The sequence below is a fragment of the Thamnophis elegans genome, chromosome 4, assembly GCF_009769535.1.
Source record: "Thamnophis elegans isolate rThaEle1 chromosome 4, rThaEle1.pri, whole genome shotgun sequence".
Classification (NCBI taxonomy): Eukaryota; Metazoa; Chordata; class Lepidosauria; order Squamata; family Colubridae; genus Thamnophis; species Thamnophis elegans.
Window position 1 is genome coordinate 115,786,312 of NC_045544.1, and position 24,969 is coordinate 115,811,280.

Consider the following 24,969-nt stretch of genomic DNA (forward strand, 5'->3'; position numbering starts at 1 on the left):
TATTTCTGTAAAGCTAAAAAAATACAATATATTAAACATGCTGCTGCCAATTATCATATTCTATGTCCATAGAATCCACGCCCACTTACCTCGTATGTACTGGTAAGTCGTAGACGATAGAAGATTGGGATGAAGATATGAGCTGGGATAAGAAGCCCCAGAAAATAGGAGCAACCAAGGAACCAGTATTGAGTCCCAAAGCGATAGATTTCAGCGGGGACGCCAAGAATGGCCACAGCTGACTGGAAAGTGGCAAGTAATGAAAAAGCCAGAGGTAAGAAGGTCATGCTACGATTGGCCAGTAGAAATTCTTGGACAGTGCGCTGCTTCCCACCACTCAGTGCATAGAAGAGTCCTATCCCTAGAGAGAAGACTAACAGCAGCACAAAAATAGCGTAATCTGCCACAGTAAACTTCATTGTTGGTGTGGTACAATTGCTGACACCTTTGAAAAAGTAGCGGCTGGTGGAAATCGTGTGAGAGTCCAGCTGTTGGAGAGTCCAGCTTGTTAAGAACTCTTGTTCATAACATAGAAGCACCCATCATGGGTAGAATGGCCAAGATGAATTCTGCTAGAGCACCAGGCTCTCTTTTGTCCACCGCTGGAAATGCAGACAGCAGCCCATCACCAAAGTGTCAAGCGAGTACTTTACATCCAGGATCCTGTTGAGGCTGGCATGATCAAGAATAGCAAATCTGGAGGAAAGAGAAGAAAATGCAAGTGAACAGAATGCCAGCGCATACAATGTCCAAGGAGACATTCACTTCAAATTCCAACAACAAAAGCTCAACTTACGCACTTATTCTGACCTTCATTCTCAAGGCCCACAACTGAGCAAGGAAAGTTTTCTTGACCCAGCAAGGGTTGGCAGGCTTCCAAGCAGGGTAAGTGCTGGCAACCAACTGTAACCCTCTAAAGGAAAAAAACGTTTTTGGCCTTTTGCACAATGGCCCATCCATCTCCCAATAACAGAGGCAGGGTGGAGTTGACAACTTCACACCAGGAGTGAAGGCGTCAGAGCAAAGTACTCAGTCTGGGCAAGCCAAAAACAACAATCAGGGGAGTCAGCAGGAGATACATTCAACAAATTTTTCCTAATAAAATATGCCAGTACACACTCAAAGGCAGCCAACTATGACACTAGCAACCCAGATTCTGAAGGAAAGATCCAGTAGAGTAATTAATAGACAACTGGTATATTTGGTGTACCATGCGGTTGCATATGTGAGGTAACTATCTTGAGATTATAACCCTATCAAATCAAGGATCCCTGCCCTATAATGTTTTTCTCTCTTTCTCTCTCTTCTTCTCTCTCTCTCTCTCTTTCTTTCTCTTTCTTTCTCTTTTTTCTTTCTTTCCTTCCTTCCTTTTCTTTTTCTCTTTTTCTTTCTTTCCTTCCTTTTCTTTCTCTTTCTTTTCTTTTCCTTCCTTCCTTCCTTTCTTTCTCCCTCTCTCTCACACACTCACAATTCTCAAGCCTCATTCACACAAAGGAAACAGAGAAGTCTTCCCCTGAACTATAGCACTTTCAAATGCATATTTGAGTTTGCATTACAAAATATTCTTTCTTACAATGTTCCCCCCTCCAGTAGAAAAAGGAGCTACTGGTATGAAGGATAAACTAGGACTTCTACTCCTGACAGATTAACTTCCTTTATGCAGAGCTTGGGTACGGTCATCTAGAAATGGAGAAAGTTATATTATATACCCTTTATTCAGAAGGGTAATTGAATCCGTTATAATTAATTCAAATAATTATAAACAATTAAAATGGGTTCAGCAATAATACCATAGGCAAAGTTAACATAGAATAAAAATTATTTCTTGTTTAGAGACAGATGAATAAATCTCTCCTAAGTCTTTAATATAGAAAGGTTGGCATAAGAACCATGAATGTTGTTTCCTTTCCTTTCTACAGTTTACACAGCTTATCTTTTTGTGCTTCCTTTTCTCCTTTGTCCAAATCTATGGCTTGTAGTTACCTGCTGTGATTATGTTGAACTGAGTTTTTAACATTGGTTTTAAAATGGCTGTGTGCTTGCTGTTTCTATTTTAATATTTTTAATTGTTTTTGTTGCTTTTAATTGTTGCAAACTATCCAGAATCACATATGTGAGAAGAACAAATCAAATAAATAAAAAATTGTCAACTGCTTCTCTCTTCTGGTAATCCCTCCATACTCTTAGTTTTCTGAATATTTTCCTTGTAAACAAAAAAAAAATCCAATTAAGTTTTTCTAGCATTAACAGACTGTGTATAAGCCTACTGCGTCAATCAGTATGAATAAATATTAAATTACGTGAGCCTCCATCTTCAGTCTGTGTAGCCATGACACACAATTACCACTTCATCTGTTAAGTTCCAGAGAAAAAGATGTCAAAAACCTTTTATATGCATAAAGGTAGTTTCCCCTTGCACACATGTGCTAGTCGTTCCTGACTCTAGGGGTTGGTGCTCATCTCCGTTTCTAAGCCGAAGAGCCAGCACTTTCCGAAGACGCCTCCGTGGTCATGTGGTGACATCACTAAACACCAAAGGCACACAGAACGCTGTTACCTTCCCACCAAAGGTGGTTCCCATATTTCTACTTGTATTTTTACATGCTTTCGAACTGCTAGATTGGCAGAAGCTGGGACAAGTAACAGGAGCTCACTCTGTTACGCGGCGCTAGGGATTCAAACTGCTAAACTGCCGACCTTCTGATCGACAAGCTCAGCATCTTAGCCACTGAGGTATTGTGTCCCTATCAATCAATATGAATTAATATGAAATTATGGGAGCTTCCATCTTCTGTCTAGCCGTGACATACAATTACCACTTCATCTGTTAAATTCCAGAGAAAGAGATGTCAAAAACCTTTTATATGTATACCGTATGACAAAAGAATATGGACTCTTTTTATAACCACAAGAAAATGTATCTTATGGGTAAAAAATTACAAAAATTTAATTGCCCTGTTTGAAAAGCCTTCTGACAATTTGTCTCTAGCTTTTATCACTGAGGGATTGACCTCAGAGGTGTGAAAAACATTTCATTATCCATCATTCCAGTTTCAAAACAGATAAGCAGAGTGCTGTAATTTGGAGCCCACAAAATACTTTCCTTGGAAAAGAGAAGATGTGGCAATTAATGCTGTGAAATTACTCTGATGGAGAAAGATGAAAAGACCTTCAGATGGCTCAGTGTTTACAACAATCAGGAAAAAAATGAACATTCTTCCATACGGATTCTTCTATGAATCCCATCACAAATACCTTTTTTTTTTTATTCTGTGAGTCCAGATAGCTGAAGGACATTTTCTGAAGCCATTCTCCAAAGCCTATTCTTCAGTCAACTGTCACCTGATAGTTCATTAATCTTTTAAATATGGAAGAGATTTCAGTCTCATGAAAGAAAAGGAACATCCAGAATTTTTTTTAAAAGCCTCCAGCAGAATCAGGATAGAAAAACTGTGAAGGGAATGTAGTCTGGATTCCCAGGAGGGAGGGACTACTTTCCAGAGGGCAAAGAAGCAGTGTTGGCAGAAAGAGGGTTAAAACAGTTTCCCTCTAGCTCGGTGATGGTGAATCTATGGCACGTGTACCACAGATGGCACACAGAGCCATATCGGTGGGCACGCGAGCTCAGCTGATTTTTGAGCCTTCTGGGCCCATCAGAAGTCAGGAAACGTTTTTGGCCTTCGGGGGGTGGAGAGGCAGCCATTTTCACCCTCCCTAGGCTCCTAGGAAGGCTCTGGAGCCTGGGGAGAACGAAAAACAGACCTTCTGGTCTGACCAGAAGTCAGCAAACGGGCCGTTTCTGGCCTCCAGTGGGCCTCGGGGGGGGGGGGTGAAGGAAGGCCGTTTTCGCCCTCCCCAGACTCCAGACCCTTTCCACCATGCCACTGCGTGCCAGAAGTGGGGGGAGCGCATAGAATTATGGGTGTGGGCATGCGTGTGCACGACCCCCCCTCACTCTCCCCCTGCTTTTGGCACGTGATGGCAAAAAGGTTAGCTATCACTGCTCTAGCTCTTCCCAAAGTATATTTGCAGTTATGCAGAGTTGCTTTAATCTGGCAAAATTCTGTCTCTAGGTGAAGAACAATAAAAGAAACTATTCTAAAGTAACTCCACGTGTCATTTATGGCTCTTGGGGCCTACGGGGGGGGGGGGGGAGGGAGAACAGGCAACTTTCTCTCAACCATTAGCAATCCCCTCAGCATCAGTGAAGAAATACACAGTCAAGTGGAACCCAAGCAAGAAACCCTTGAGATGCTGAGGAATGACATGCAACGTTATTGAGACAGAAGCATGGCCTGTTCCAGGTTTAGACAACAGCTGCTGAAGGAAACTAGATTGATAAAAGAGGCAGAAAAAAATGACTTTGAGACAGAAAAAGTGTAAAGCAAAGATAGGAGAGCCTTAAATATAGGGCTTAACCAACAACCCAAATTTCCTTCTCAGATAATGTGAGAAAGACTAGGACAAGAGCTCAGTGTGAACGGAATACAGGTAGTCCTTGACTTACAACCACAATGGAACCCCAAATATATGTTGTTAAATGAGCTTTGCACTATAATGAATGACTGGATAAACAGAGGTGATGGATGGATAGATGATAGATAAATGATTGATAGGTAGAAAGGTATGTAGTAGAAAGGTAAATGATGATAGGTAGATATATAGGTAATCAGATAGGTAAGTAGATAATTATAGGTAGGTAGGTAGGTAGGTAGGTAGGTAGGTAGGTAGGTAGGTAGGTAGGTAATAACAATTGGAAGGGAGCTTGGAGGGATGGATGAATAGGAAGTTGGGTGGGTAGGTAGATAGATGAAAAGTAAACAGATAGATACAGAATAACAGTTGGAAGGGACATTGGAGGGAGGACGGATGGATGGATAGATAGGTAAATAGCTAGAGATGGATGGATAAACAGATAGATGGATAAATAGATGGATAGAGAGAGACAGATAGTGGTAGAAATATAGACAGACGATGAAGTAGATAGATAAAATGGATAGATGATAGAAGGGAGAGGGAGGGAGGGAGGTAGATATAGATGACACACAGCTTTAGATTGATAGACAGATGACACAGAAGGATAGATAATAGGATGAATGAATTGATAGATAATAGAAGATAGATGATAGATAGATAGATAGATAGATAGATAGATAGATAGATAGATAGATAGATAGATAGACAGATAGATAGATAGATAATAGAAAGAAAGAAGGAAAGAAAAAGAAAGAAAGAAAGAAAGAAAGAAAGAAAGAAAGAAAGAAAGAAAGAAAGAAAGAAAGAAAGATGATAGATGGATGGATGGATGGATGGATGGATGGATGGATGATAGATAGATAGATAGATATAGAGACAGGTAGATAGATATGGATGGATGGATGAATGGATGGATGGCTGCCAAATTTTGATCATGGGGAATGCTGCAACAGTCATAAGTGTGAAACCCTTCGTAAGTCACTTTTTTCAGTGCCGTTGTAACATTGAACAGTCACTAAACCAACTGTTGTAAGTCAAGGACTACCTGTAATTGCCATCCTTTGAAATCACAGCCTCTGCCCATTCATTATAAGACAATTACCTTAGCAATTTTGAGCCCCAAATAGTACAGCAGTCCAAACATGGCAGAGACAGACTACATATTTCTTTTTTATAACTACATTGTGAAGAATTTCACAGGTTCCTTGTATGGGAGAGAATCTATGCCTTCCGTGGTCTGACTGCAGTACATTTAAGGACAACAGACAGAATTTGCCAGCCCAGTTATTCTTCTACCAGTCTCTCTATCTCTAGAAAACAAGTTTGCCAAGTATGAATGTTGAGAGATAAAGTGAATTGATTGCAGAACTAGTAGATACCATTCAGTGGTGTGTTCCAGATCCCATTGCAACTGGTATGGTTGCAACAGGGCCCAGCGTCCTCCACATGAACACACGTGGCCTGCGCACACACACACACACTCAGTGCACGCATGCGTCTTACTATCCAGCGATGCCTCCGCAAGCCTCCGTGATGCTCCAGCTGCTCAGCAGAGCATCGCGGAGGCGCTGTACATGCCATGTGTGTAAGCGCCAAAGGGTTTAAAGACAGGTAAGGAGCCCGGGTGGACCCTCCAGAGCACCATACTGGAATGGTACCCTGTGCTCCGGGCAGGCTCCGTTATGCCCATACCGGGGCGTACCGTCTTCAACCCCCCACTGATACCATCCTATCCTTTGTGGAAAACCACAAACAGTGCCTAACACTGAAGCCTCCCCATAAGCAATGACAAAATGAAGGAAAACATAACCAACATAGTTAATATTTATGTAGCCTGTTCTTCTGGCAGTTTAGAATATGAACCAAGTGTTAACAGCTAACGGAATCTTTTGTTATTTTGGCCTTTGGGTACATTCTCATCTAGGCATGATTAATAATTGTTAAGTAAACTGAGATAGGCCTGACCCAACAGGCATACAATCTATAATTACAAATGGTGATGAAAAGAAAATAGAAGCATAATATGCTAGTAATATAGAAAAATCCCAGTAAATGGAAACGGCTTAGTAGCTTGAAAAATCCAAACTGCCTCAAGTGATCTAGCAGTTCAAGTTTAGCCAAATATAGGCTCCCTTGGAAATTAATGATGAGTCAGAAAGACTGCAGAAAAACATATTTATTCTGTAAAGGGCTTAACTGTGTGCAATTGTTGAAAGAAATGTCCTTCTGGGTTCAGCTCCAAGTGGGGAAGAAGACACTGGCGACATGGAGGCTGCTTGGAAAGATGGTTTATTGTTGGACTGGGCCACATGGCTTGAGCCCTGACCAGAAAAGGTGATCACATGTTTCAATGTAGGTGGAGAAGAAGAGAGAAGGACTGAGGAAGGGGCTTGCTAGGCTTTTTATACCCTGTTTAGTCCCACCTCTCTGTTTCCTGTTCCTGTGTAAGAAATGTATTCTGATTAGTTGTCAGACTCCCATGGTGCCATGCAGGGGGCTACTCTCTAGGCTGTGATGAGTTCTCAGATGCCTTTCTGTATCTTATGCCTTTCTGTAGCTGCTGGTGAAGTCTTTATTATGTAAAGTGGGCTAGCCTGGCCATCTCAATGGCCCATTAACTGGGGATGGGCAGAAAGCTACAGGCAACTATTCTGCCTTTTAAAACATGCTTCTTTTCACATCCAGAGAAATATTCTGCCTTTTCAATATTTCCTAGGATATTTCATTTTTCTGGGAGAGGGCTGGATGATAACTTCCCACACAATCATCAAAAGCTCTTAAATGAGCAAGACCTTTAAAGATGACAAAAAGAAAATTAGTTTACACAACTGATTTATCTTCTCTTTATATGAAAGTATCAGCAGGCTTTAATGCGGCAAACAAAATTGGGGAGGTAAAATATCATGAAAGTATTCTAAACAGAGAAGAACAAGTCTGAAAAATAAGCAGGATCAGTAGCTAATTCTGGCAAGGGATATTGAATGCATAGTTAGCGGGATTAAGGCAATTGCAAAATAGGCAGTGGCTTGTTAAGGCTTGCCAACCAAAGACTGAAAGTTTGAGGATCAAGGAGAAAGCACCAAGGAAGGATCCTACAAAGAATACAATCATAGAGTGGAATGGACATAGAAATCTTCTAGTCCAAAACCCTGCTCAAAGGATGAGACATAATACCATCCTGGTCAAAGGATGAGACATAATACCATCCTGGTCAAATGGTTGTCCAGTATTTTTGAAAACCTCCAATGATGGAGTCTAGTGGTGCAATGGTTAGAATGCAGTATTGCAGGCTAATTCTGCTTACTGTCAGGAGTTCAGCAGTTTAATTCTCACCGGCTCAAGGTTGACCCAGCCTTCCATCCTTCTGAAGTCAGTAAAATGAGGACCCAGATTGTTGGGGGCAATATGCTGATTCTGTAAACCCCTTAGAGAGGGCTGTAAAACATGATGAAGTGGTATATAAGTCTAAGTGCTATTGCTATCACAACTCTGGAAGGCAAACTATTCCATTGATTAATTGTTCTGTCATAAAATTTCTCCTTACTTCTAGGCTGGATCTCTCTTTAACAAGTTTCCAGCCATTACTTCTTGTCCTGTCCTCTAGTCTAGTACTATGGAGAATAAGTGTCCCCTTTTCCTGGTGGCAGCCCCTCAAGTACAAGTTCAATCCCGCTACTCTAAATAAGTTGCTTGAAGAAATCCCTAGATCATTTTGCTCTCTACTAAATTACATATTCTTAGATGGAGAACTGGCCTTCTTCCAAAGACAGCACGTGGCCAGATACATAGCCAATTTGTTTATCTGCAGTTGAGGAAGAATTTCAAGGCAGATGCTCCAGACCGTCCCTCTCAGTAGACTCTTCAGCCAAGAAAACCCAACTTTTAATCTCACAGCCATACATACTATTTTAGGTTGATAATGCCAAACGTCTGCCCAGTCACACCGCTATAAATCCACTACACTAGCAATAGCCACATCTTTTTTTAATGTCACATACAGTCTTCAATATTGTATTAATTGCCTTGATACACATCAAATACTTAATCAAATTAAGTTCATAGGTTACTTTCACCCATTCTAAAGATAACAAAGCCCAAAAAATAGAATTTTGACTGGAGACAAGCTGCAAGTTCTCAGTCAAGGACACTCTGCATAAAACTTTCCATCTAGACTGAACATGTCAACAAATTAGAGCATGAGATATGTTGGCTTTCTTCCTCCTGAGAAACCTCTCTCATTTGCTGACTTAGATAAGAGTCTCCTATCTCAGAGATTCACTCTCACAATTGCCCTCTGACCAGGAAGCCTCATCTTGCAAGCTCCAAATCACATATAAAGGGGATAGTAACTCATTGGGGAAGATACCAAAGCTCCCGCTTGTTTGTCAAAATTAGGCTACAAGTCTAGTCACCAAATCAAAATCTGGCTCAGATATTTCTCAAGATTTGCAAGATTTCATATCAGATGCAATAATTCCAGGCTGATTGCTGAAACTAAAGGTTAAATATTTTGGACACACAATCAGAAGTTTGGGATCAGGGGGGGAAGATCTTCATTTCAGAAAAATAACAGAAATTGTCAGAGATAAGTAGCTAGATTTTATTGATGATACAAACATGAGCTTACAATAATTAAAAGAAGCAATTACTAACAGGCAATTCTAACAAACTGAAGTTGATCCAGTTACAGTCACACATAATTGAAAACAAACATCATAGAGCTTCTCCACTTTAGAGAAAGAAACTTGGCTGGTGAAACCTGAATCTCATTTAACTTTTCCCCTACAAGTCCACTAGATGACCTTGGTTTACTGTATAGCCTTCTCTAAAATTAAATTACTTTAGAGATATTGCAAGAAATGTATGTCAAGACTTTCAGGACAAAGTCTTGAATGAGGTTCAGAGCGCTTTGGTCAAAAACTCTCTAATAACTTCAGGAGCAGGCTGTGACCTTAGCAAATGTAGCACTCTCCTTCTGTCCTCATCTCAAAATAAATTACACCTGTTGACACAATTACAGGGACATATAGGTTACAGATGTCGCAGAGACAATCGGAGCTAATCAGAATATCCCTAATGGTAAACGTATTTTATATGTGTCTCCCCACGGCTCTACCTGTGCCAGGAAGCAAAAGGTAGGGGAGGGAGTTACCTAGATTCCCTGCTCGTGGGAAACGATCAAAGAAAAACACGTGCAGCATCTTTGCCTATGATCGGGGAAGTGGCGGGGAAAGCTTTTTGCTCTAACACTAGAAAAGCAGCTTCTGCCCGGGGAGGTGTTCCTCCTACTTACCACGAGGCCAGCGATAGATGAGAGCTAACTGCAGCTAATCTCTCCGCAGTTCGGCGATGTACCCACGTGCAGCTCTGCTGCCGACACTTCGGGTCTCATAGCTGGGCTGACATTCCCAAGGACAAGCACCGCCCACTTCGCGCATCGGGATGACATCAAGTCGCTCGTGCCGCCTACCGCCATGTTAATACCTGGCACTGGCTGCGTTCCTATTGCAGGCACGCCAATTAGAAGATCATTAGCCTCATAGGGTTCAACCCGGCGTGTTACCCAACCAGCGGCATTGCTTTATAGTTGCGTGAACCGTGCACGCTCAGCGAATGTGTTAATTCCTAAACTGTTAAGTTAACCATGGACAAACGTATCCTGAAACGCAAACAAACACAGCTTGCTTAACCTGTTTGCTAAATTGAGCACAATTTTTACAGAAGCAAAATATGCTGAAACGCCAACGAAGCAAATGAGAGTTTGCGAAACACACTAAGCCGTAACCAAGTTTAACAGTAACCATTTAAGAAACCTGATTGAGCACATTGTGCAAACCTTAACGATGTCTTTCAGCTCAACAGGTTCTCAGGGTGAGGCAGGGTCTTTCTCAGCCAAGTACAGTGAAATACCTCAGCTGACATGTATTTATACCCCACCTTTCAAGTTATAAAACGTTCAGGTTAATGACGATTTACAGCAGCGAGCAATCAGATATTGCTCAGTGATGTATCTAGATTTGCTAATTCACATTACTGAACCATGTCAGATTCCCAAAAACAGCTGGAAACCTAAATACAATTGGTTCACTCATTATCTAGACCAGTGTTTATCAAACTTAACAATTTTAAGATATGTGGACTTTCTTTAGCTAGGCTATGGAGTTACTAGGTGTTGAGGACTGTCCTTCCGCCGATCCTCTAAACTAGGATCATAAAATTGATAATTGCTTTTCAATTCTGTGAGGAAAAGCACTGCGCTTGGGGAGAGAGTTTTTTTTTAATAACTTCATTCTCTAAAATGAATTCCCTGCCTCTTATTCTGGGCATGATGATGGCTTTGGGTCTTCATACAGAGTATCCACACTCATGACATTCTAATAGAGGTGAAACTCAAGGTTTACTTTCTGCATATATACACAAAAGAATGGGTAGCTTGCTAATATCAGCTAAATAGACACTATTAGAGTAAGCTTCTACATTTAGGCAAGAAGAACAAAATGCACAGGTACAGTATAGGTGGTACCTTCTTCAATAGTAGTAACTGTGAGAGGGATCTTGGAGTCCTAGTGGACAACCATTTAAATATGAGCCAGCAGTGTGCAGCAGCTGCCAAAAAAGCCAACACAGTTCTAGGCTACATAAACAGAAGGATAGAATCAAGATCACGTGAAGTGTTAATATCACTTTATAATGCCTTGGTAAGGCCACACTTGGATACTGCATTCAGTTTTGGTCGCCACGATGTAGAAAAGATGTGGAGACTCTAGAAAGAGTGCAGAGAAGAGCAACAAAGATGATTAGGGGACTGGAGACTAAAACATATGAAGAACGGTTGCAGGAACTGGGTATGTCTAGTTTAATAGAAAGAAGGACTAGGGGAGACATGATAGCAGTCTTCCAATATCTCAGGGGTTGCCACAAAGAAGAGGGAGTCAAACTATTCTCCAAGGCACCTGGGGATAGAAGCAATGGGTGGAAACTAATCAAGGAGAGAAGCAATTTAGAACTGAGGAGAAATTTCCTGACAGTTAGAACAATTAATCAGTGGAACAGCTTGCCTCCAGAAGTTGTGAATGCCCCAACACTGGAAGTCTTTAAGAAGATGTTGGATAGCCATTTCTCTGGAACGGTATAGGGTTTCCTGCCTAGGCAGGGGGTTGGACTAGAAGACTTCCAAGGTCCCTTCCAACTCTGCTATTGTATTGTATTGATATTACAACTAATTGCTGAGTGTGGCTTGTGGAAACTGATTTTTTTCCCCTACTCATTTATAAAGGCAAGATATTTAACTCCTAACCCAAAATACAGTCAGTTTCATTCCAAGTAGTAAAAAATAAACAACTCCTTCCCCAGAATTGTCCATACAGATATTTCAACAATACATTGTTGACCCTAAAAACAGAATGGTTTGTAGGAGTTCATTAGCACAGTATAACTTCCCTATTAATAAGGAATCACAATCTTATTAAGGCCTTTTATATTCTTAGAAAATTGAAAATAAAATCTGGACTTGGACTGTACTCTTATTGTGTCTATAAGAGGTCACAACCAGGAAAATATGGAGGAAGGTGGTTTCCTTAATTCCAAGTAGGAACAGAAGACAATAGCAAGTGGAGCTAACAACAAATTCAAAAGCTGATTGAAAGCTAGTTTCATTTAAGAGGGCTTGATGTTGTTTTCTCATCCCCAGCTGTGGTGGTTCTGAATCCATCTTTTTTAAAGGACAACATAAAATTCAAATGGTAACATAGAGTTGACTTCTGCAAAAATGGTTGGTCTCTTAGTTATCACAGCTATTTCTATTAAACTGGAAATATGCTGAATTTAGATCATGGGTACTGCCAGAACCTATTAAATGTCATCTAGGGTGTGTAAAATTTTTCAACTTTCAATTTCCAAACATTACGGGTGCTCAAAAGTTGTGACCTGTGTTGGGGACTGTAAAGATTTTTTGGTTACTTTAATATAATTTAGATGTGCTTGGTAAGTAACTACATAAATGTCATAACTTTTTGACATTTTGTTTCATTTACCATTCCAAAGTGGATGGATTGTGCAAATACATTGATTAAGAACAATGTTGGAATGTTCTTAGAAATATACTGTGATTAGGTTAGACATTTTTAGTCTATAATAGACTAGAATGAGGTTGGGTAGGTTGTAGTTCACTGTGTTGTGGGAACCGGTTCCACCACAAATCCACGGTAGACTAAAGCGCGCTCGACGAAAGCGCGTACGTGACGTCATCACAGCGCAACGAAAACGGCACGCTGTGAGCGGTAAATTTAAAATTAACGCGAAAACCTTACCCTAACCCCCCCAAACCTAACCCTAAGCCTAACCCTTAACCTAACCCTAAACCTAACCCTAAACCTAACCCTTAACCTAACGCTAAACCTAACGCTAACCCTTAACCTAACCCTAACCCTAACGCTTAATGTAACCCTAAACCTAACCCTAACCCTTAACCTAACCCTAACCCTAACCCTAACCCTTACCTTTATGTGAATCGGCTTGCTTTAATTTTATTTTAATTTTAATTTAATTTATTTTTAATTTTTTTTGTCGCGCTGCTGATGACGTCACGTACGCACTTTGATCGGGCGTGCTTTAGTGGACCGCGGTTTTGACGGGTCACGGTGGGAACCTAGCCATTGTCTTAGACTTATCAACTACTAGCCTATCACATTGAGCCATAATAGGATTAAGTATTTTTTATCATTCAGGTTTTTTCATTTATACATTTTCTCTAAATTAGTTAATAAAATATATTAATTGAAAAATAAAGCATTTTAGACAAGTAGCTATCTTTAACATATTTCCATATATTTAACATGTATTTTCTATCTCTGAATTGCTTTGTGAAATGTCAAACTGTTTTTGTGTTTTTCAGATCCAGTGGTGGCTGATTTAACCACTCTTTCCTCCACATTATGATCCTGAAGATGAATGTAAAAATCATCTTCTTGAACTACAGTCCAAACTTTGCTGAATCTTTTAAAACTGAGGTTTTTCATTCATTTTCAGTGTCAACTTCTAGATTTTCTTAATGGCTTGATTGCGGCAAATTTGCTGCTGAATTTCAATCTAGTTTGCAAGTAGAAGTGGTGGCAATTTCTTAGACCTCAAATGTCACAAGAACAACTGGATGGCTTAACACAGTAAACAAAAGCATAAGACACCGATTAACATTTGTATTCATAAATCTGCTGTGATCACTGAGATGAGATGGTGAATTTATATCAGATGCCCTTTGGTCTAGACATGGTGTTCTCTTTTTCAAGGAATGATTCTGGAGAATTTAGAAAGTATATTGGTGCAATTATATGTCTTTAACAGTTTATTATACAGGCATTCAAGGTCAAGGTGATAAAATGCAGTGGCTTTTGAGAGGGAGTCATTCTTGGGAGAATGATCAGTCCACTAATTTATCTCTGAAAACAGCTTGGTTAATCTTGTACATTAAAATGCAATTTTAACTTCAGTGGATAAATTCAATGTAACCATGATGTGTTGAATAAATCTAAAGCTAAGTTCACATAAAATGCTAAGCTATTAACTCTGATTTACAAGTAACAAAAGCTGAGTTTATATAATTTACTGCGTCTAAACCAAAGAAAATCTATTATGATTTAACAAATTGTATGAGTGAGTGCTGGGGCTAATTAGTATTTTATCATGCTTTATTCACATATTTTCCAAGGAGATAGTTACAATTTTCTTGGAAATAATATATGGTTTGCTTCATGCATTTAACCTGCCTCAAATATGACATGCAAGTTTCCTAAACCATTTTTGTATAACACTCAATTCTACATACACAAGAGCTTGAAGTGTCTATTCAGAAGGTTTTAAAGAGGGATTACATGAATGTCCTTCAGACTCATAAATAGCAACCAACTATGTGGAGGAAGGGAAATCCTAAAATCCATGGCTATGTAATATTAAAACCAACACATTTTTTTTCAAAAGAATATGAAAGCTCTTCAAAGCAAGTCATCAGAAAATATGTTACAATTAATAGGTGTGCAAAGAAGCAAGAAAGCAAAAGAAATGTCCTGGGTTCAGCTCCAAGTGGGGAAAAAGACACTGGAAACATGGAGGCTGCTTGGAAAGATGGTTTAATGGTGGACAGGACGACATGGTTTGAGGTCCTGAACAGAAAAGGGGATCACATGCTTCCAGATGTTGGGTGAAGAAGAGAGAAAAGAAGGGACTTGCTAGGTTTTGTATACTCTGTTCAGCCCCACCTCTCTGTCCCTGTGTAAGAAATGTATTCTGATTGGTTGACATACTCCCAGGAGCGGCGGGGTGGGGGGTGTTGTTTTAGCTAACTTTGTAGGTTGTGTGTCTTTTTGAGTCCCAAGCTTGGTTGAGTTCCCAGATGCCATGTGGTGTGTTTTTGTAGAAGGCTAATCCTATCTTTGCTATGTAGAGTAAACTAGCTCAGGGCCCCTAATAGCCCATTGAGAAAGGTGGGGGCTATTAAGAGTGAGTCTGTTTCCTGCCTAAAAACATATTTCTCCATTTCTTATCCAGGGAAATATAATTTTCTGCCTCTTCAATATTTCCTAGGATATTTCATTTTTCTAGGAGAGGGGTGGGTGCTAACTTCCTACATGTTCAAGACCTAGGGTCTGCAGTTTAAAGACAATCATGAAAATAAGGTTGTAGACAGAATGCAGACTATTGACCATTAAGCAAAATAAGCAAATGCTTGGGGCACCAAGGGAAGAGGAGTATTACACAGTTGTTTGTTTCCCCCATGGTCTGGAATAAAACTGAATTTTTAATCTTGTTTGTTTGTTTATTGGATTTATATGCCACCCTTCTCCCAAAGGACTCAGGGCGGCGTACAACATAAAAAAACCACATATTACAAAAGTTAAAAAGGAAATTCGAGTATCCAAAAACAAACCCAATTAATATTAACAATAACATTTTAAAAATTAGATTAAAATTAACAATTAAATCAATCATTTATTTTATTTTGTTCAGGTCAGGCTGACTTGCTGGAAAAGCCAACTTTTTAGGGCACATCAGAAGGACTGGAGGTCGGGGATTATGCAAAGCTCCGGGGGCAGCTCATTCCAGAGGGAAGGCGCTCCCACAGAGAAGGCTCTTCACCTGGGGGTCGCTAGCCAACACTGTCTGGCCGATGGCACCCTAAGGAGGCCAACTCTGTGGGATCACACTGGACGGTGGGAGGCTACCGGTGGCAGTAGGTGGCCTCGCAGGTACCCTGGGCCTAAGCCATGGAGTGCTTTAAAGGTCATTAGTAGTACCTTGAATCGCACCCAGAAAACAACCGGCAACCAGTGCCGGCAGCCTAAAAGGGCATGAGAGCACCTAGGTACCCCCATGATAACCCGCACGGTCGCGTTCTGGACCAGTTGAAGCCTCCGGGTGCTCTTCAAGGGCAGCCCCATGTAGAGAGTGTTGCAGCAGTCCAGGTGAGAAAGTACGAGGGTATGAGTGAGTGTGCACAGAGAATCCCGATCCAGAAAGGGGCGCAACTGATGTACCAGGCGAACCTGGTAAAAGGCCCCCCTGGTCATGGCCGTCAGGTGTTCTAAACTAAGCCGCGTATCCAGGAGGACTCCCAGATTGTGGACCCTCTCTGAGGGGGCTAAAATTTCTCCCCCTATCATCAAAGATGGAACAAGATGCACAAATCGGGATGATGGAAACCACAGCCACTCAGTCTTGGAGGGATTGTGCTTGAGCCTGTTCCTCCCCATCCAGATCCGCACAGCCTCCAGGCATCGGGACATCACATCGAGGGCATCGTTTGGGTGGTTTGGGGTAGAGATAAAAAGTTGGGTATCATCAGCATATTGATGATACCGTTCCGGATGATCTCGCCCAGCGGTTTCATATAGATGTTGAACAGGAGGGGTGAGAAACCCGACCCCTGGGGCACCACACAAGTGACACGCCTCAGGGTCGATCCCTACCCTCCAGTCAACATGAACTGTGACCGATCCGACAGGTAGAAGGAGAACCACCGTAAAACGGTGCCCCCCCACTCCCAACCTCCTGAGTCGTCGCAGTAGGATACCATGGTCAATTGTATCGAAAGCCGCCAAGAGGTCTAATAGGACCAGGACATGTTTTCCTCATGTGCTTTTATATACAGCATTAATTTATTTTGTGCCATAAAATTGTTTTCGATTCCTAGCCACCACATAGATTTTCTCTATGGGAATACAAATGTATAAATAAAAATGTAAACATAAATAAAATAGCCAAATAAAAATATTGTAGAACTCAAAAGTTTATACGTTCCAATAAAATAACCTAATAACCTAAGACGAATATTCCACCTATGGATTTTGGATTTTAAAAAAAGATCATGGAGACAGTATCATTACTATGCCTGTTCTATAGACTTGCTGGGGGCATGCAGTCAACTGCACGCTTAGGAATCTCATTCAGATCAAATTTATTATCAGGCATTCTTAATAACAAAACTTAGAGTTCAGTGTTAAGATACTTCTGACTTTCCATAACCTGTCCCATCAGGTGATGTAAAAATATAACAAAATTTACAGTTCAGTATTAAGCTACAGATATGATCACATGTCATGGAACTACATTTCCCATAAGGCAGTCTCTGCCTACAACTTCCAGGAGGTGGGTTTCTTAAAGGAGACAGCTCTTAATTCCTACACTATCTCTATACTGCTGGCGCAGCACAATGCCTCTTTTTTTATTCTCTCAAGGGAGAGAATAACATGTTTTCCATACTTGTTTTTATTCAGATTCACGTGACTGCTAGTTTGGGATCATGTGACGCATCATGGCTGCGCCCAGCTGGCTCTGGGTTCCCCAGCTGTTCCTCTATTTGGTAGTCCCCTCGTCGGCCGGGTTCGTGGCCGAAACGTTAGAGCAGGTAAAGGGGGAGGAGGTTTGTCTGGGAGGGGAAGAGATATATGAGGGGCCTTTCATAGTTTCCGTCTACCTTCTTGCAGGTCTGCGGTAGCTGTGCTGGGCCCATGAGAAATGAGTCCGCAGTAGCCGTTTTCTGCGGTTCCCGGGTGGGTTCGGTTCGGCGGGGCCGCTGCTGCTTAGAAAGGGACAAGAAGATTGTTTTGGGGTGAGTCGATTCGAGCTGACGTGATCAGTTTCTAACCTCCCCGCCTGGGGTTCTCCAGGTTACACCCTGGAATGGCAACGCGCGGACGGCTCAGGCTTTTTCCCACTTTCACTTATGGGGAAAATAATTCATCGCCTGACGCAAGTTGGCAGCCTACCAAAATATGTTCTGTAATACAGTACTTGAGGCCAAGTACATTGTCTTTTGCTTAACTTTGGCAACAAGGCAATCCAATAAAGCAATCCAAATGCAGCCCTTGGGATCTGATAATTTTATCTGGTATTGGATTTCAAGATGCATTGTCCAGACATGTATTTTAAATGTTCCATTGTCCTCAAGAGATCATGATCTGATTAAGTACGATTATTTTTTTTCAAAAAAGTATGCTATGAGAACGTAAAAATGAGCATTCCAAAAATATTGTTGCAGTTAAAATCTTTCCTTCCTTCCTTCCTTTTTCAATAGTGAGAACCGTGACATAGCTAGATATTATTTAAATGTGAGAAAATATGACAACATTGCAAAAATTCCCTCCCCACTCAAGTAGGGGTTGTGAAATAGAAGGCAGGTCCTCCCTTTCTATGGAAAATGCTGCCAAATGTATTTGCCTTTTACAGTTCTGGCATTACATTTATATGGGCATCTAGTTTTAATTTAACTTTAAAATGATTATAGTGGAGTGAGGTTGATGGGATTTTAATTGTTTTATGTGAATTGTTTTATGTTTACTGAGAGTTGAGTCTTGTGAATGTTATACTTCTATAAAATAAATATACTTTGGTTAATGAGTGTTCTAAATATATGGCTATTGAACTTGTATGCTAAATGTATTTATTTTTCTTTGTTCCATTTTAATTAATAAATGTACCAAAGGAATCAAAAATGTTGTGAGAATTCAGTCAAGAAGTGTAATTGATTACTGCCTCTGTTCAAAAAATGTTATACCAGCAGAAGTATAACATTCCATAACTGAGTTGTATGATAAGTCTTAACTAGCTATTGTGAAATATGTTTTCTATTACTCCCCAATATAAAAATAATATTACCCAGTCCTTTACACTAGAAGTAAGAGTGCTGCTTTCTCTCTTCATCTATAGGTTGGATTATGGAAACTGCTCATTGCATCAGTTGTGCTCTAGCTTCCAGGAAGTGAATACAGCTTTTGTCATGTGAGTTGAATTTGTTGGACCTGCCGCAGTTTAAACCTCTAATTAGAAATGACCCTTGGCTCCATTTGTTGAGAAAAGTATAGTTTATTAGAGGCCAAGTTTATTGCAGTAAAGCAAAACCAGAACTGAAAATCACAGGCCAAAATCCCTAAGTTCTATTCTTCCCTCCCTCAACTGTCTCTCATTGCCCCCCCTCCTGCCCCCAGTGTAACCAATCTGGTTCAGGCAGGATGTTTTTCTAACAGTCATTTGAAGCACAGATTTGGTTTGCAGTCCCCTCCTTCCTCCAGCTGGGTGACCTTGAGGCATCGTCTTGTGGAGATACCGCACTTATATTTCCCAAAGCATTCCCCTCAGTGGTGGGTTTCTATTTCTTTTACTATCGGTTCGCCCGTGTGACCTTCTGCACATGCCCACTACCGTCACTACCGGTTCGCTCAATCTGGGCTGAACTAGGAGCAACCCACCTCTGATTCCCCCCATCTCCCCTCCCCTCAGTTCATGACAGTCTGTCATCACAGTGAAGCACAAACAAGTATAAGGTGGCAGCTGACAATTACTGGTATCATCATGTTCATAATTCCCCATACAAGACACAGAACTGAAAGACTTTTTTTTAATAGTAGAGCTCTGCATGTGGCCCCCTCTGGCCGTTTTTGGCCTCCATGGCCTCCTGCAGCACTTTGTCAGCCGAAACAGGGCCATGGGGGGGATATCCCCCCAATGCCTCTTTTTCGGCCTCGGCCTTTTGCAGCATTCTGTCGGCCAAAAACGGGCCATGCACAGGCCCCATGAGGCCCCCACATGGCTCATTTTTGGCCTCCAGCAGCAATCTGCTGGCCAAAAATGGGCCACGCACGCCAGATTTAAGCACCCCGCATGCCAGACCCAGCCTGCGGGCCTTGAGTTTGACACCCCTGTACTATCCTAAACATCATTCACAGAGGAAGCAGAACATTGGCCTTGAATGTATTCTCTTGTGCTCTACATGGGGCTGCCCTTGAAGAGCATTCGGCAACTTCAGCTAGTCCAGAATGCGGCCGCGCGAGCGATTGTGGGTGCACCTCGCTTCACCCACGTAACACCTATCCTCCGTGAGCTGCACTGGCTGCCTATCGATCTCCGGGTGTGCTTCAAGGTGCTACTTATCACCTATAAATCTCTCCATGGTAGTGGGCCTGGGTACTTGAGAGACCGCCTACTGCCAATTACCTCCACTAGACCGATCCGATCGCATCGATTAGGCCTCCTCCGAATTCCATCTTCCAGCCAGTGCAGACTGGCAACTACCCGGAGGAGAGCCTTCTCGGTGGCTGCTCCGACCCTCTGGAACGAACTCCCCGTGGAGATTCGGACCCTCGCCACCCTCCAATCCTTCCGCGCCGCTTTAAAGATCTGGCTGTCCCGGCTGGCCTGGGGTTAAGATTTTAACCCCACCCGAATTGTGTGACTGTTGTGCTTTCTTTTAATATGTTGTATTGTCTCCATGTTTGGAATACTGTTTGTCTTGCCCCTCCACCCTTCTGAATTGTGAGCCGCCCTGAGTCCCCCCAGGGAAAAGGGCGGCATACAAATAAAGGAAAACTAAACTAAACTAAACTCTTCATTATTTTGTTCTTAATGTAGTGATCTGACTGATAATCCATTAGAAAGTGTGCTTGAAGACCACTTCCGAGGATTCACTCAGCTGCAGACCCTGTGAGTATTGTAAATGATGACAGATGCAAAATGAATGGAGGCTGCTGACTTGAGTTGATTTACCAAGTTTATATCCATCTCATAAGAAGTGATTCTGGCTAGCATATAGCAAAAAGGTATAAAAACATGTTAAAAAAAGATATAAAAACACACATGCAACATGAGATTTGATCAGCAACAGAGCCACCTCAAGATCTCACTAGTGCTCTTGAGGGACTTCCAGAAAATAAGGAGGAACAAAACTGACTCTTTAGGGGGGAGAATGTTCCATAAAGTGTTGGTATCAGGCTTCAGTAGAAATCAAAAGCTTTTCTTGGCTATGCCTATTTTCACAACATTATGCTTTTGGGGTGTGGTTTATGAGGTTTTATTTAGAGGAGGGGAACCAGGGGTGAAATCAACTTACCTTTGCTACCGGTTCGCAAATGTGAGCGCACGCGCCACCTCCGCATACACGCAGGACCTCTCACATATGCACAGAGCATCAAAAATGAGACATGATGACGTCCGGGCAGGTGGGCGGAGCCTCCTTCGGGCACTGCTACCGGTTCACCCAATCCAGATAGAACCAGCTGAATTATACCACTAGGGGGAATCCTATTGAATCTGCCTTTCACTTGTTGCTGATATAACTTATATTGATCCCCAGTGCTTTGCCCCAGAAGCTGGATTGTCCTGGAGGCAATGAAGTATGGAAAAATATCACCATCCAAGGGGACAATCGTATCTGTCAAGATCAAAGGAGCTCCTGCAATGGCTCATTGGGACCTGGTATGGATTTAGTAGGCAAGACCTTGTATGCTTGGGCTGTAAGGAGGTGAAGAAAGGTGGGGATTGATGATGAGGACGTTAAAAGTAAGTTGTTTACTTCCAAACTCCAACAAACTATTTGTAGTCATGAAAAAAACAGTAGAGAAGAGTGGCTGCCTGTTGGACCTCTGGGGCCAAGGTGTTTCACAGGATTGAGACCCCTCAAAGAATGGTTGTCTCCAGGGCTAGATTTACTAAAACTCTTATCAGGAATGGGGCCATTAATATCCACTTCCTGGAACAGCATGAGAGACTGGGACAATCATATTAGCAATAGCAATAGCAGTTAGACTTATATACTGCTTCATAGGGCTTTCAGCCCTCTCTAAGCGGTTTACAGAGTCAGCATATCGCCCCCACAGTGTGGGTCCTCATTTTACCCACCTCGGAAGGATGGAAGGCTGAGTCAACCTTGAGCCGGTGAGATTTGAACAGCTGAACTGCAGAACTGCAGTCAGCTGAAGTAGCCTGCAGTGCTGCATTTAACCACTGTGCCACCTTGGCTCTCTTGGAGGAGACGATATTAAAAGGTCAAAACCAGAAGATTAATTTGGAAGCCTCTTAGCAGCAAGTGCTGTAACTGAAGAATAGGAGTTAATTCTACAGGAATGGTTCTTATCTGCTAAAAACCTACTGCAGTTTGGGTCATGTTCAAAGGCAGCCCCATAGACTACTACATTGCAGTTGCCTAACTACCAGTTAGTAAAGGGTATGAGTGAGGGGTGAGTCACTCTTAGCCCTGTATGTTTTGCTGCAGTCCGCAAACATAGAATTAAATCTACAATTTCGTGAAACAGCTACAGGGAGGCAAACAGAAATAAACAAGGAACTCTCAAATTTCATGCTCCCATTCTGTAATCTCTTCTATGTTGATGTCAATGAGGTAGCCAAATACTATATGATATTAATCTGAGTTTTGAATTTGAGGTTTTGATTTTTTTCATCTTAATCTATTTCTTCATTGATAACATGAAACTCTTAATAATTAATACTATCAAAGCAGCACAATTGCCTTGGGCAGTTCTGTTAAGGCAGTAAAGGACTATCCAGCAGGAAGTTCTTTTGCATGATATCAGTGTTCTTGCTTAGCTATTATTTCTGAAATTTATATATGAATATTTTTCAGAAATGAACTGCAGCTGGGGAAGGAGATGGGTTTGAATCTACTTCTGATTTTAGCATTAGCATTTTATGTGCTAGTCCTAGTCCTGAGTAGATTGAGCAAAATATTTGCTACGGGAAACACGGCTTGTACAAAAAGATATCATCAGTGGTAGTAGAATGCGGCAAAAGACCTGAAGTGAGGGCAGCGAATCCTGAATCTTAGGAAGATAAAAATAGGTGGTTTTGGCAGAAAGGATTAAGGTGGGCAGGATAAGATCAGCTCTGCAAATGGAAGGCACAGTATTAAAGGGGTGTAGGAGACTGAAAGAAAACTGAAGAGAAGAAGCTGTGAGTTGTGCTGTTTATGGAATAAGATTTAAAAAGTGAGAGGATAGCCTCACTCTTTCCCCTCCACCCACTTTCTCTACAGTTTGGGTATGCCCAGAGGGATCACTTTGTAGTTCTGACGGACCCGGCTTGTCTCAGTGCCTCTGTGTAGAGCCATACCATGGCTATAAATGTTTGCGCCAGGTAAGTTGGTTTTTGATTATGCTGGAATTTATGCTCTGTAGTCTGTATGCTTTTTCCTCTGGTACAAGGAGATGGGGCTTTGGGGCATGGTTATTTCATCCAAAATAAGACCTATTAAATGAAATACCGTATTTTTTAGAGTATAAGATGCCCTTCCACCCCCTGCAAGAGGCTGAAAATTTGGGTGTGTCTTATATTCCAAATGTAGCCCCACCCACCTGCCAGCCCCCACCTTTCGGCCTCTACGTATCCTCTTCCTGGCTGCAGAGATTGCCACAGACAATGGCTTGCATTTTTGGGCTCTACGCCTCGCGTTTTCAGCCTCCAAACACTCCGTTTGAGACCCACTCAAGGCTGATCACTGCCTCTCGCATTGCGTTTTTGGGCGGCAGTTGGAGCATTTGGAGGCTGAAAACACGAGGCGTGGACCCAAAATGGCAACCCGGAACAGCTGCTGCCGTCTCTTACCTCTTCCGCGTTTCGTCTACTTTACTAATTGCAGCTTCCTGCGATGATCAACTGCGCTTTAGAAGCTGCTTTTCAGGCCCAGCGAGGCTAAAAAACAGCTTCTAAAGCTGTGTTAGTGGGCTCACTCACAACCAGCAAACTAATCTGCTGAAGCTGTGCTGAAGGACGCCAGCCAGATGAATACCTGGTAGGCAGAAATTATTTTTCCCTATTTTCCTCCCCCAAAACTAAGTTGCTTCTTATACTCTGGAGCATCTTATACTCTGAAAAATACGGTAGATTATTCAACTGGGAATAATCATTACGTGTGAGGAACACTGCCTTCTTCTCGCTGAGGTTGTTGGAAACTAACATCCAACAGCATTGGAGGACTTCAGTCTGATAAAAGCCCATTTGATTCAAGCCATTGAGACTGATGAAGAGGAATCTTTGGGAGCTAATCAAATTAGAAACAGCCTTCTAATTTTCCTTTACCTTTCAGGGCAATTTTCCATACCTGCTTTTCTTCGGAACTTTGGGAGTCATCACCATCACTCTCTCCACCTTCCTTTGGATCACACAGCGCCATAAAGCGAAAACCCTTTAATGGCCTCTCCATTCTCCAGGTCCACCAACACTTCACAAAGGAGGTGGGAGTTTACAAGTCTTGTCTGCTGTTACCCTTTGGTTTTGGAACTGGAGATTCCCAATTTTTCTGGGGGAAATAATTTTTGGATTAGAGCCTTTCAGAGTGGTTATGCTCTGTTACATGTTCGAACACATGGGAGAATACTGTAGCAGTTATTGTACAGGAACACATTATTTCCAACTGGACCTGTTAATTGGCCAATGCATACAAGTTGGGGCTATCAATAAAATGTAAAAAGAGAACTGGGGGAAATTAATGTCTTATTGAGTGATATTCTTTGGAGTGTTCATTTAATTTCTAATAAAGTAAATACAACTAATCAGGGTTGTGACTGGATATGACGAAAACCAGTGCTTGTGTGACTCCTGATTGCTTAGGGCTTAATCCAGATTTCTTTCTTCTACTATTAGAATCAGGGAGCCTGAGGAAAAAGTGCTAGTTAGAAGCAGTATAAGGGTGCTCTTTTTCAGGGGAAGTTTTTCTGGGTCTGGAATATTCAAAAGAGAGCTTATGAGACACTCAACCCCATCCTTACTCCTGTTACTTCAAGAAATCTTTTGGATTCTACCATAAAGGGACCCAGTTGTTCTGCCTTAAAATTTAAGGGTTTATTTTAATAAATAACTGAAGCATATTTATTTCTCTAGCCTTTACTCTTTTTTGGGACCTGATTACTTCCAAAATATCTGCTCTGCTCTTTTTCCCCATGCATATTACGGAAAGCTTGCAAGTTTGCCCTCTTTCTTTCTTCAAATGTCTTCTGCAAATCATGAAGCAGTCGGAGAAACTATCTGTCTGCATTCCAGGGCAAAGTTGAACTAATAATGCTGGATAGCCATTTGTCTGGAACGGTATAGAGTTTCCTGCCTAGGCAGGGGGTTGGACTAGAAGACCTCCAAAGTCCCTTCCAACTCTGCTATTGTATTGTATTGTATTGTATTGTATTGTATTGTATTGTAATGTAATGTAATGTAATGTGATTCTGT

At 41.6% G+C, this 24,969-nt stretch overlaps 2 protein-coding genes across 3 annotated transcripts in view; one reads left to right on the plus strand and one right to left on the minus strand.

Annotated features, from left to right (window-relative positions):
* SLC5A6 (solute carrier family 5 member 6) overlaps positions 1-9,896 on the minus strand; it is a 33,472-nt gene extending 23,576 nt beyond the window's left edge. The window contains exons 1-2 of one of the 2 annotated variants that reach the window (XM_032215716.1): positions 9,770-9,896; positions 90-696 (exon numbers count right to left, since the gene is read on the minus strand). In XM_032215716.1, the coding sequence (XP_032071607.1) occupies positions 90-419 (330 nt within the window). In that variant the 5' untranslated portion in view covers positions 420-696; positions 9,770-9,896. Of the gene's footprint in view, positions 1-89; positions 697-7,809; positions 7,851-9,769 lie in introns of those variants that run through there. The other variant, XM_032215717.1, reaches the window with a different exon arrangement.
* A 7,230-nt stretch (positions 9,897-17,126) lies between these two features.
* ATRAID (all-trans retinoic acid induced differentiation factor) lies at positions 17,127-24,884 on the plus strand. Its single transcript, XM_032216800.1, has 7 exons — positions 17,127-17,371; positions 17,451-17,575; positions 18,673-18,744; positions 20,371-20,442; positions 21,092-21,213; positions 22,787-22,887; positions 23,837-24,884. Exons 1-7 carry the CDS (start codon positions 17,279-17,281, stop codon positions 23,939-23,941), a joined length of 690 nt encoding a protein of 229 aa, XP_032072691.1. The 5' UTR covers positions 17,127-17,278; the 3' UTR covers positions 23,942-24,884.
* Positions 24,885-24,969: the final 85 nt, after the last annotated feature.

Excerpts from the sequence above, each read along its gene's own strand:
- ATRAID (XM_032216800.1), top strand. The coding sequence starts at position 17,279 with ATGGCTGCGCCCAGCTGGCTCTGGGTTCCCCAGCTGTTCCTCTATTTG. Across the intron at positions 20,443-21,091 it reads TTCACTCAGCTGCAGACCCT|TGCTTTGCCCCAGAAGCTGG; the intron begins GTGAGTATTGTA and ends ATTGATCCCCAG. Across the intron at positions 22,888-23,836 it reads GCTATAAATGTTTGCGCCAG|GGCAATTTTCCATACCTGCT; the intron begins GTAAGTTGGTTT and ends TTTACCTTTCAG.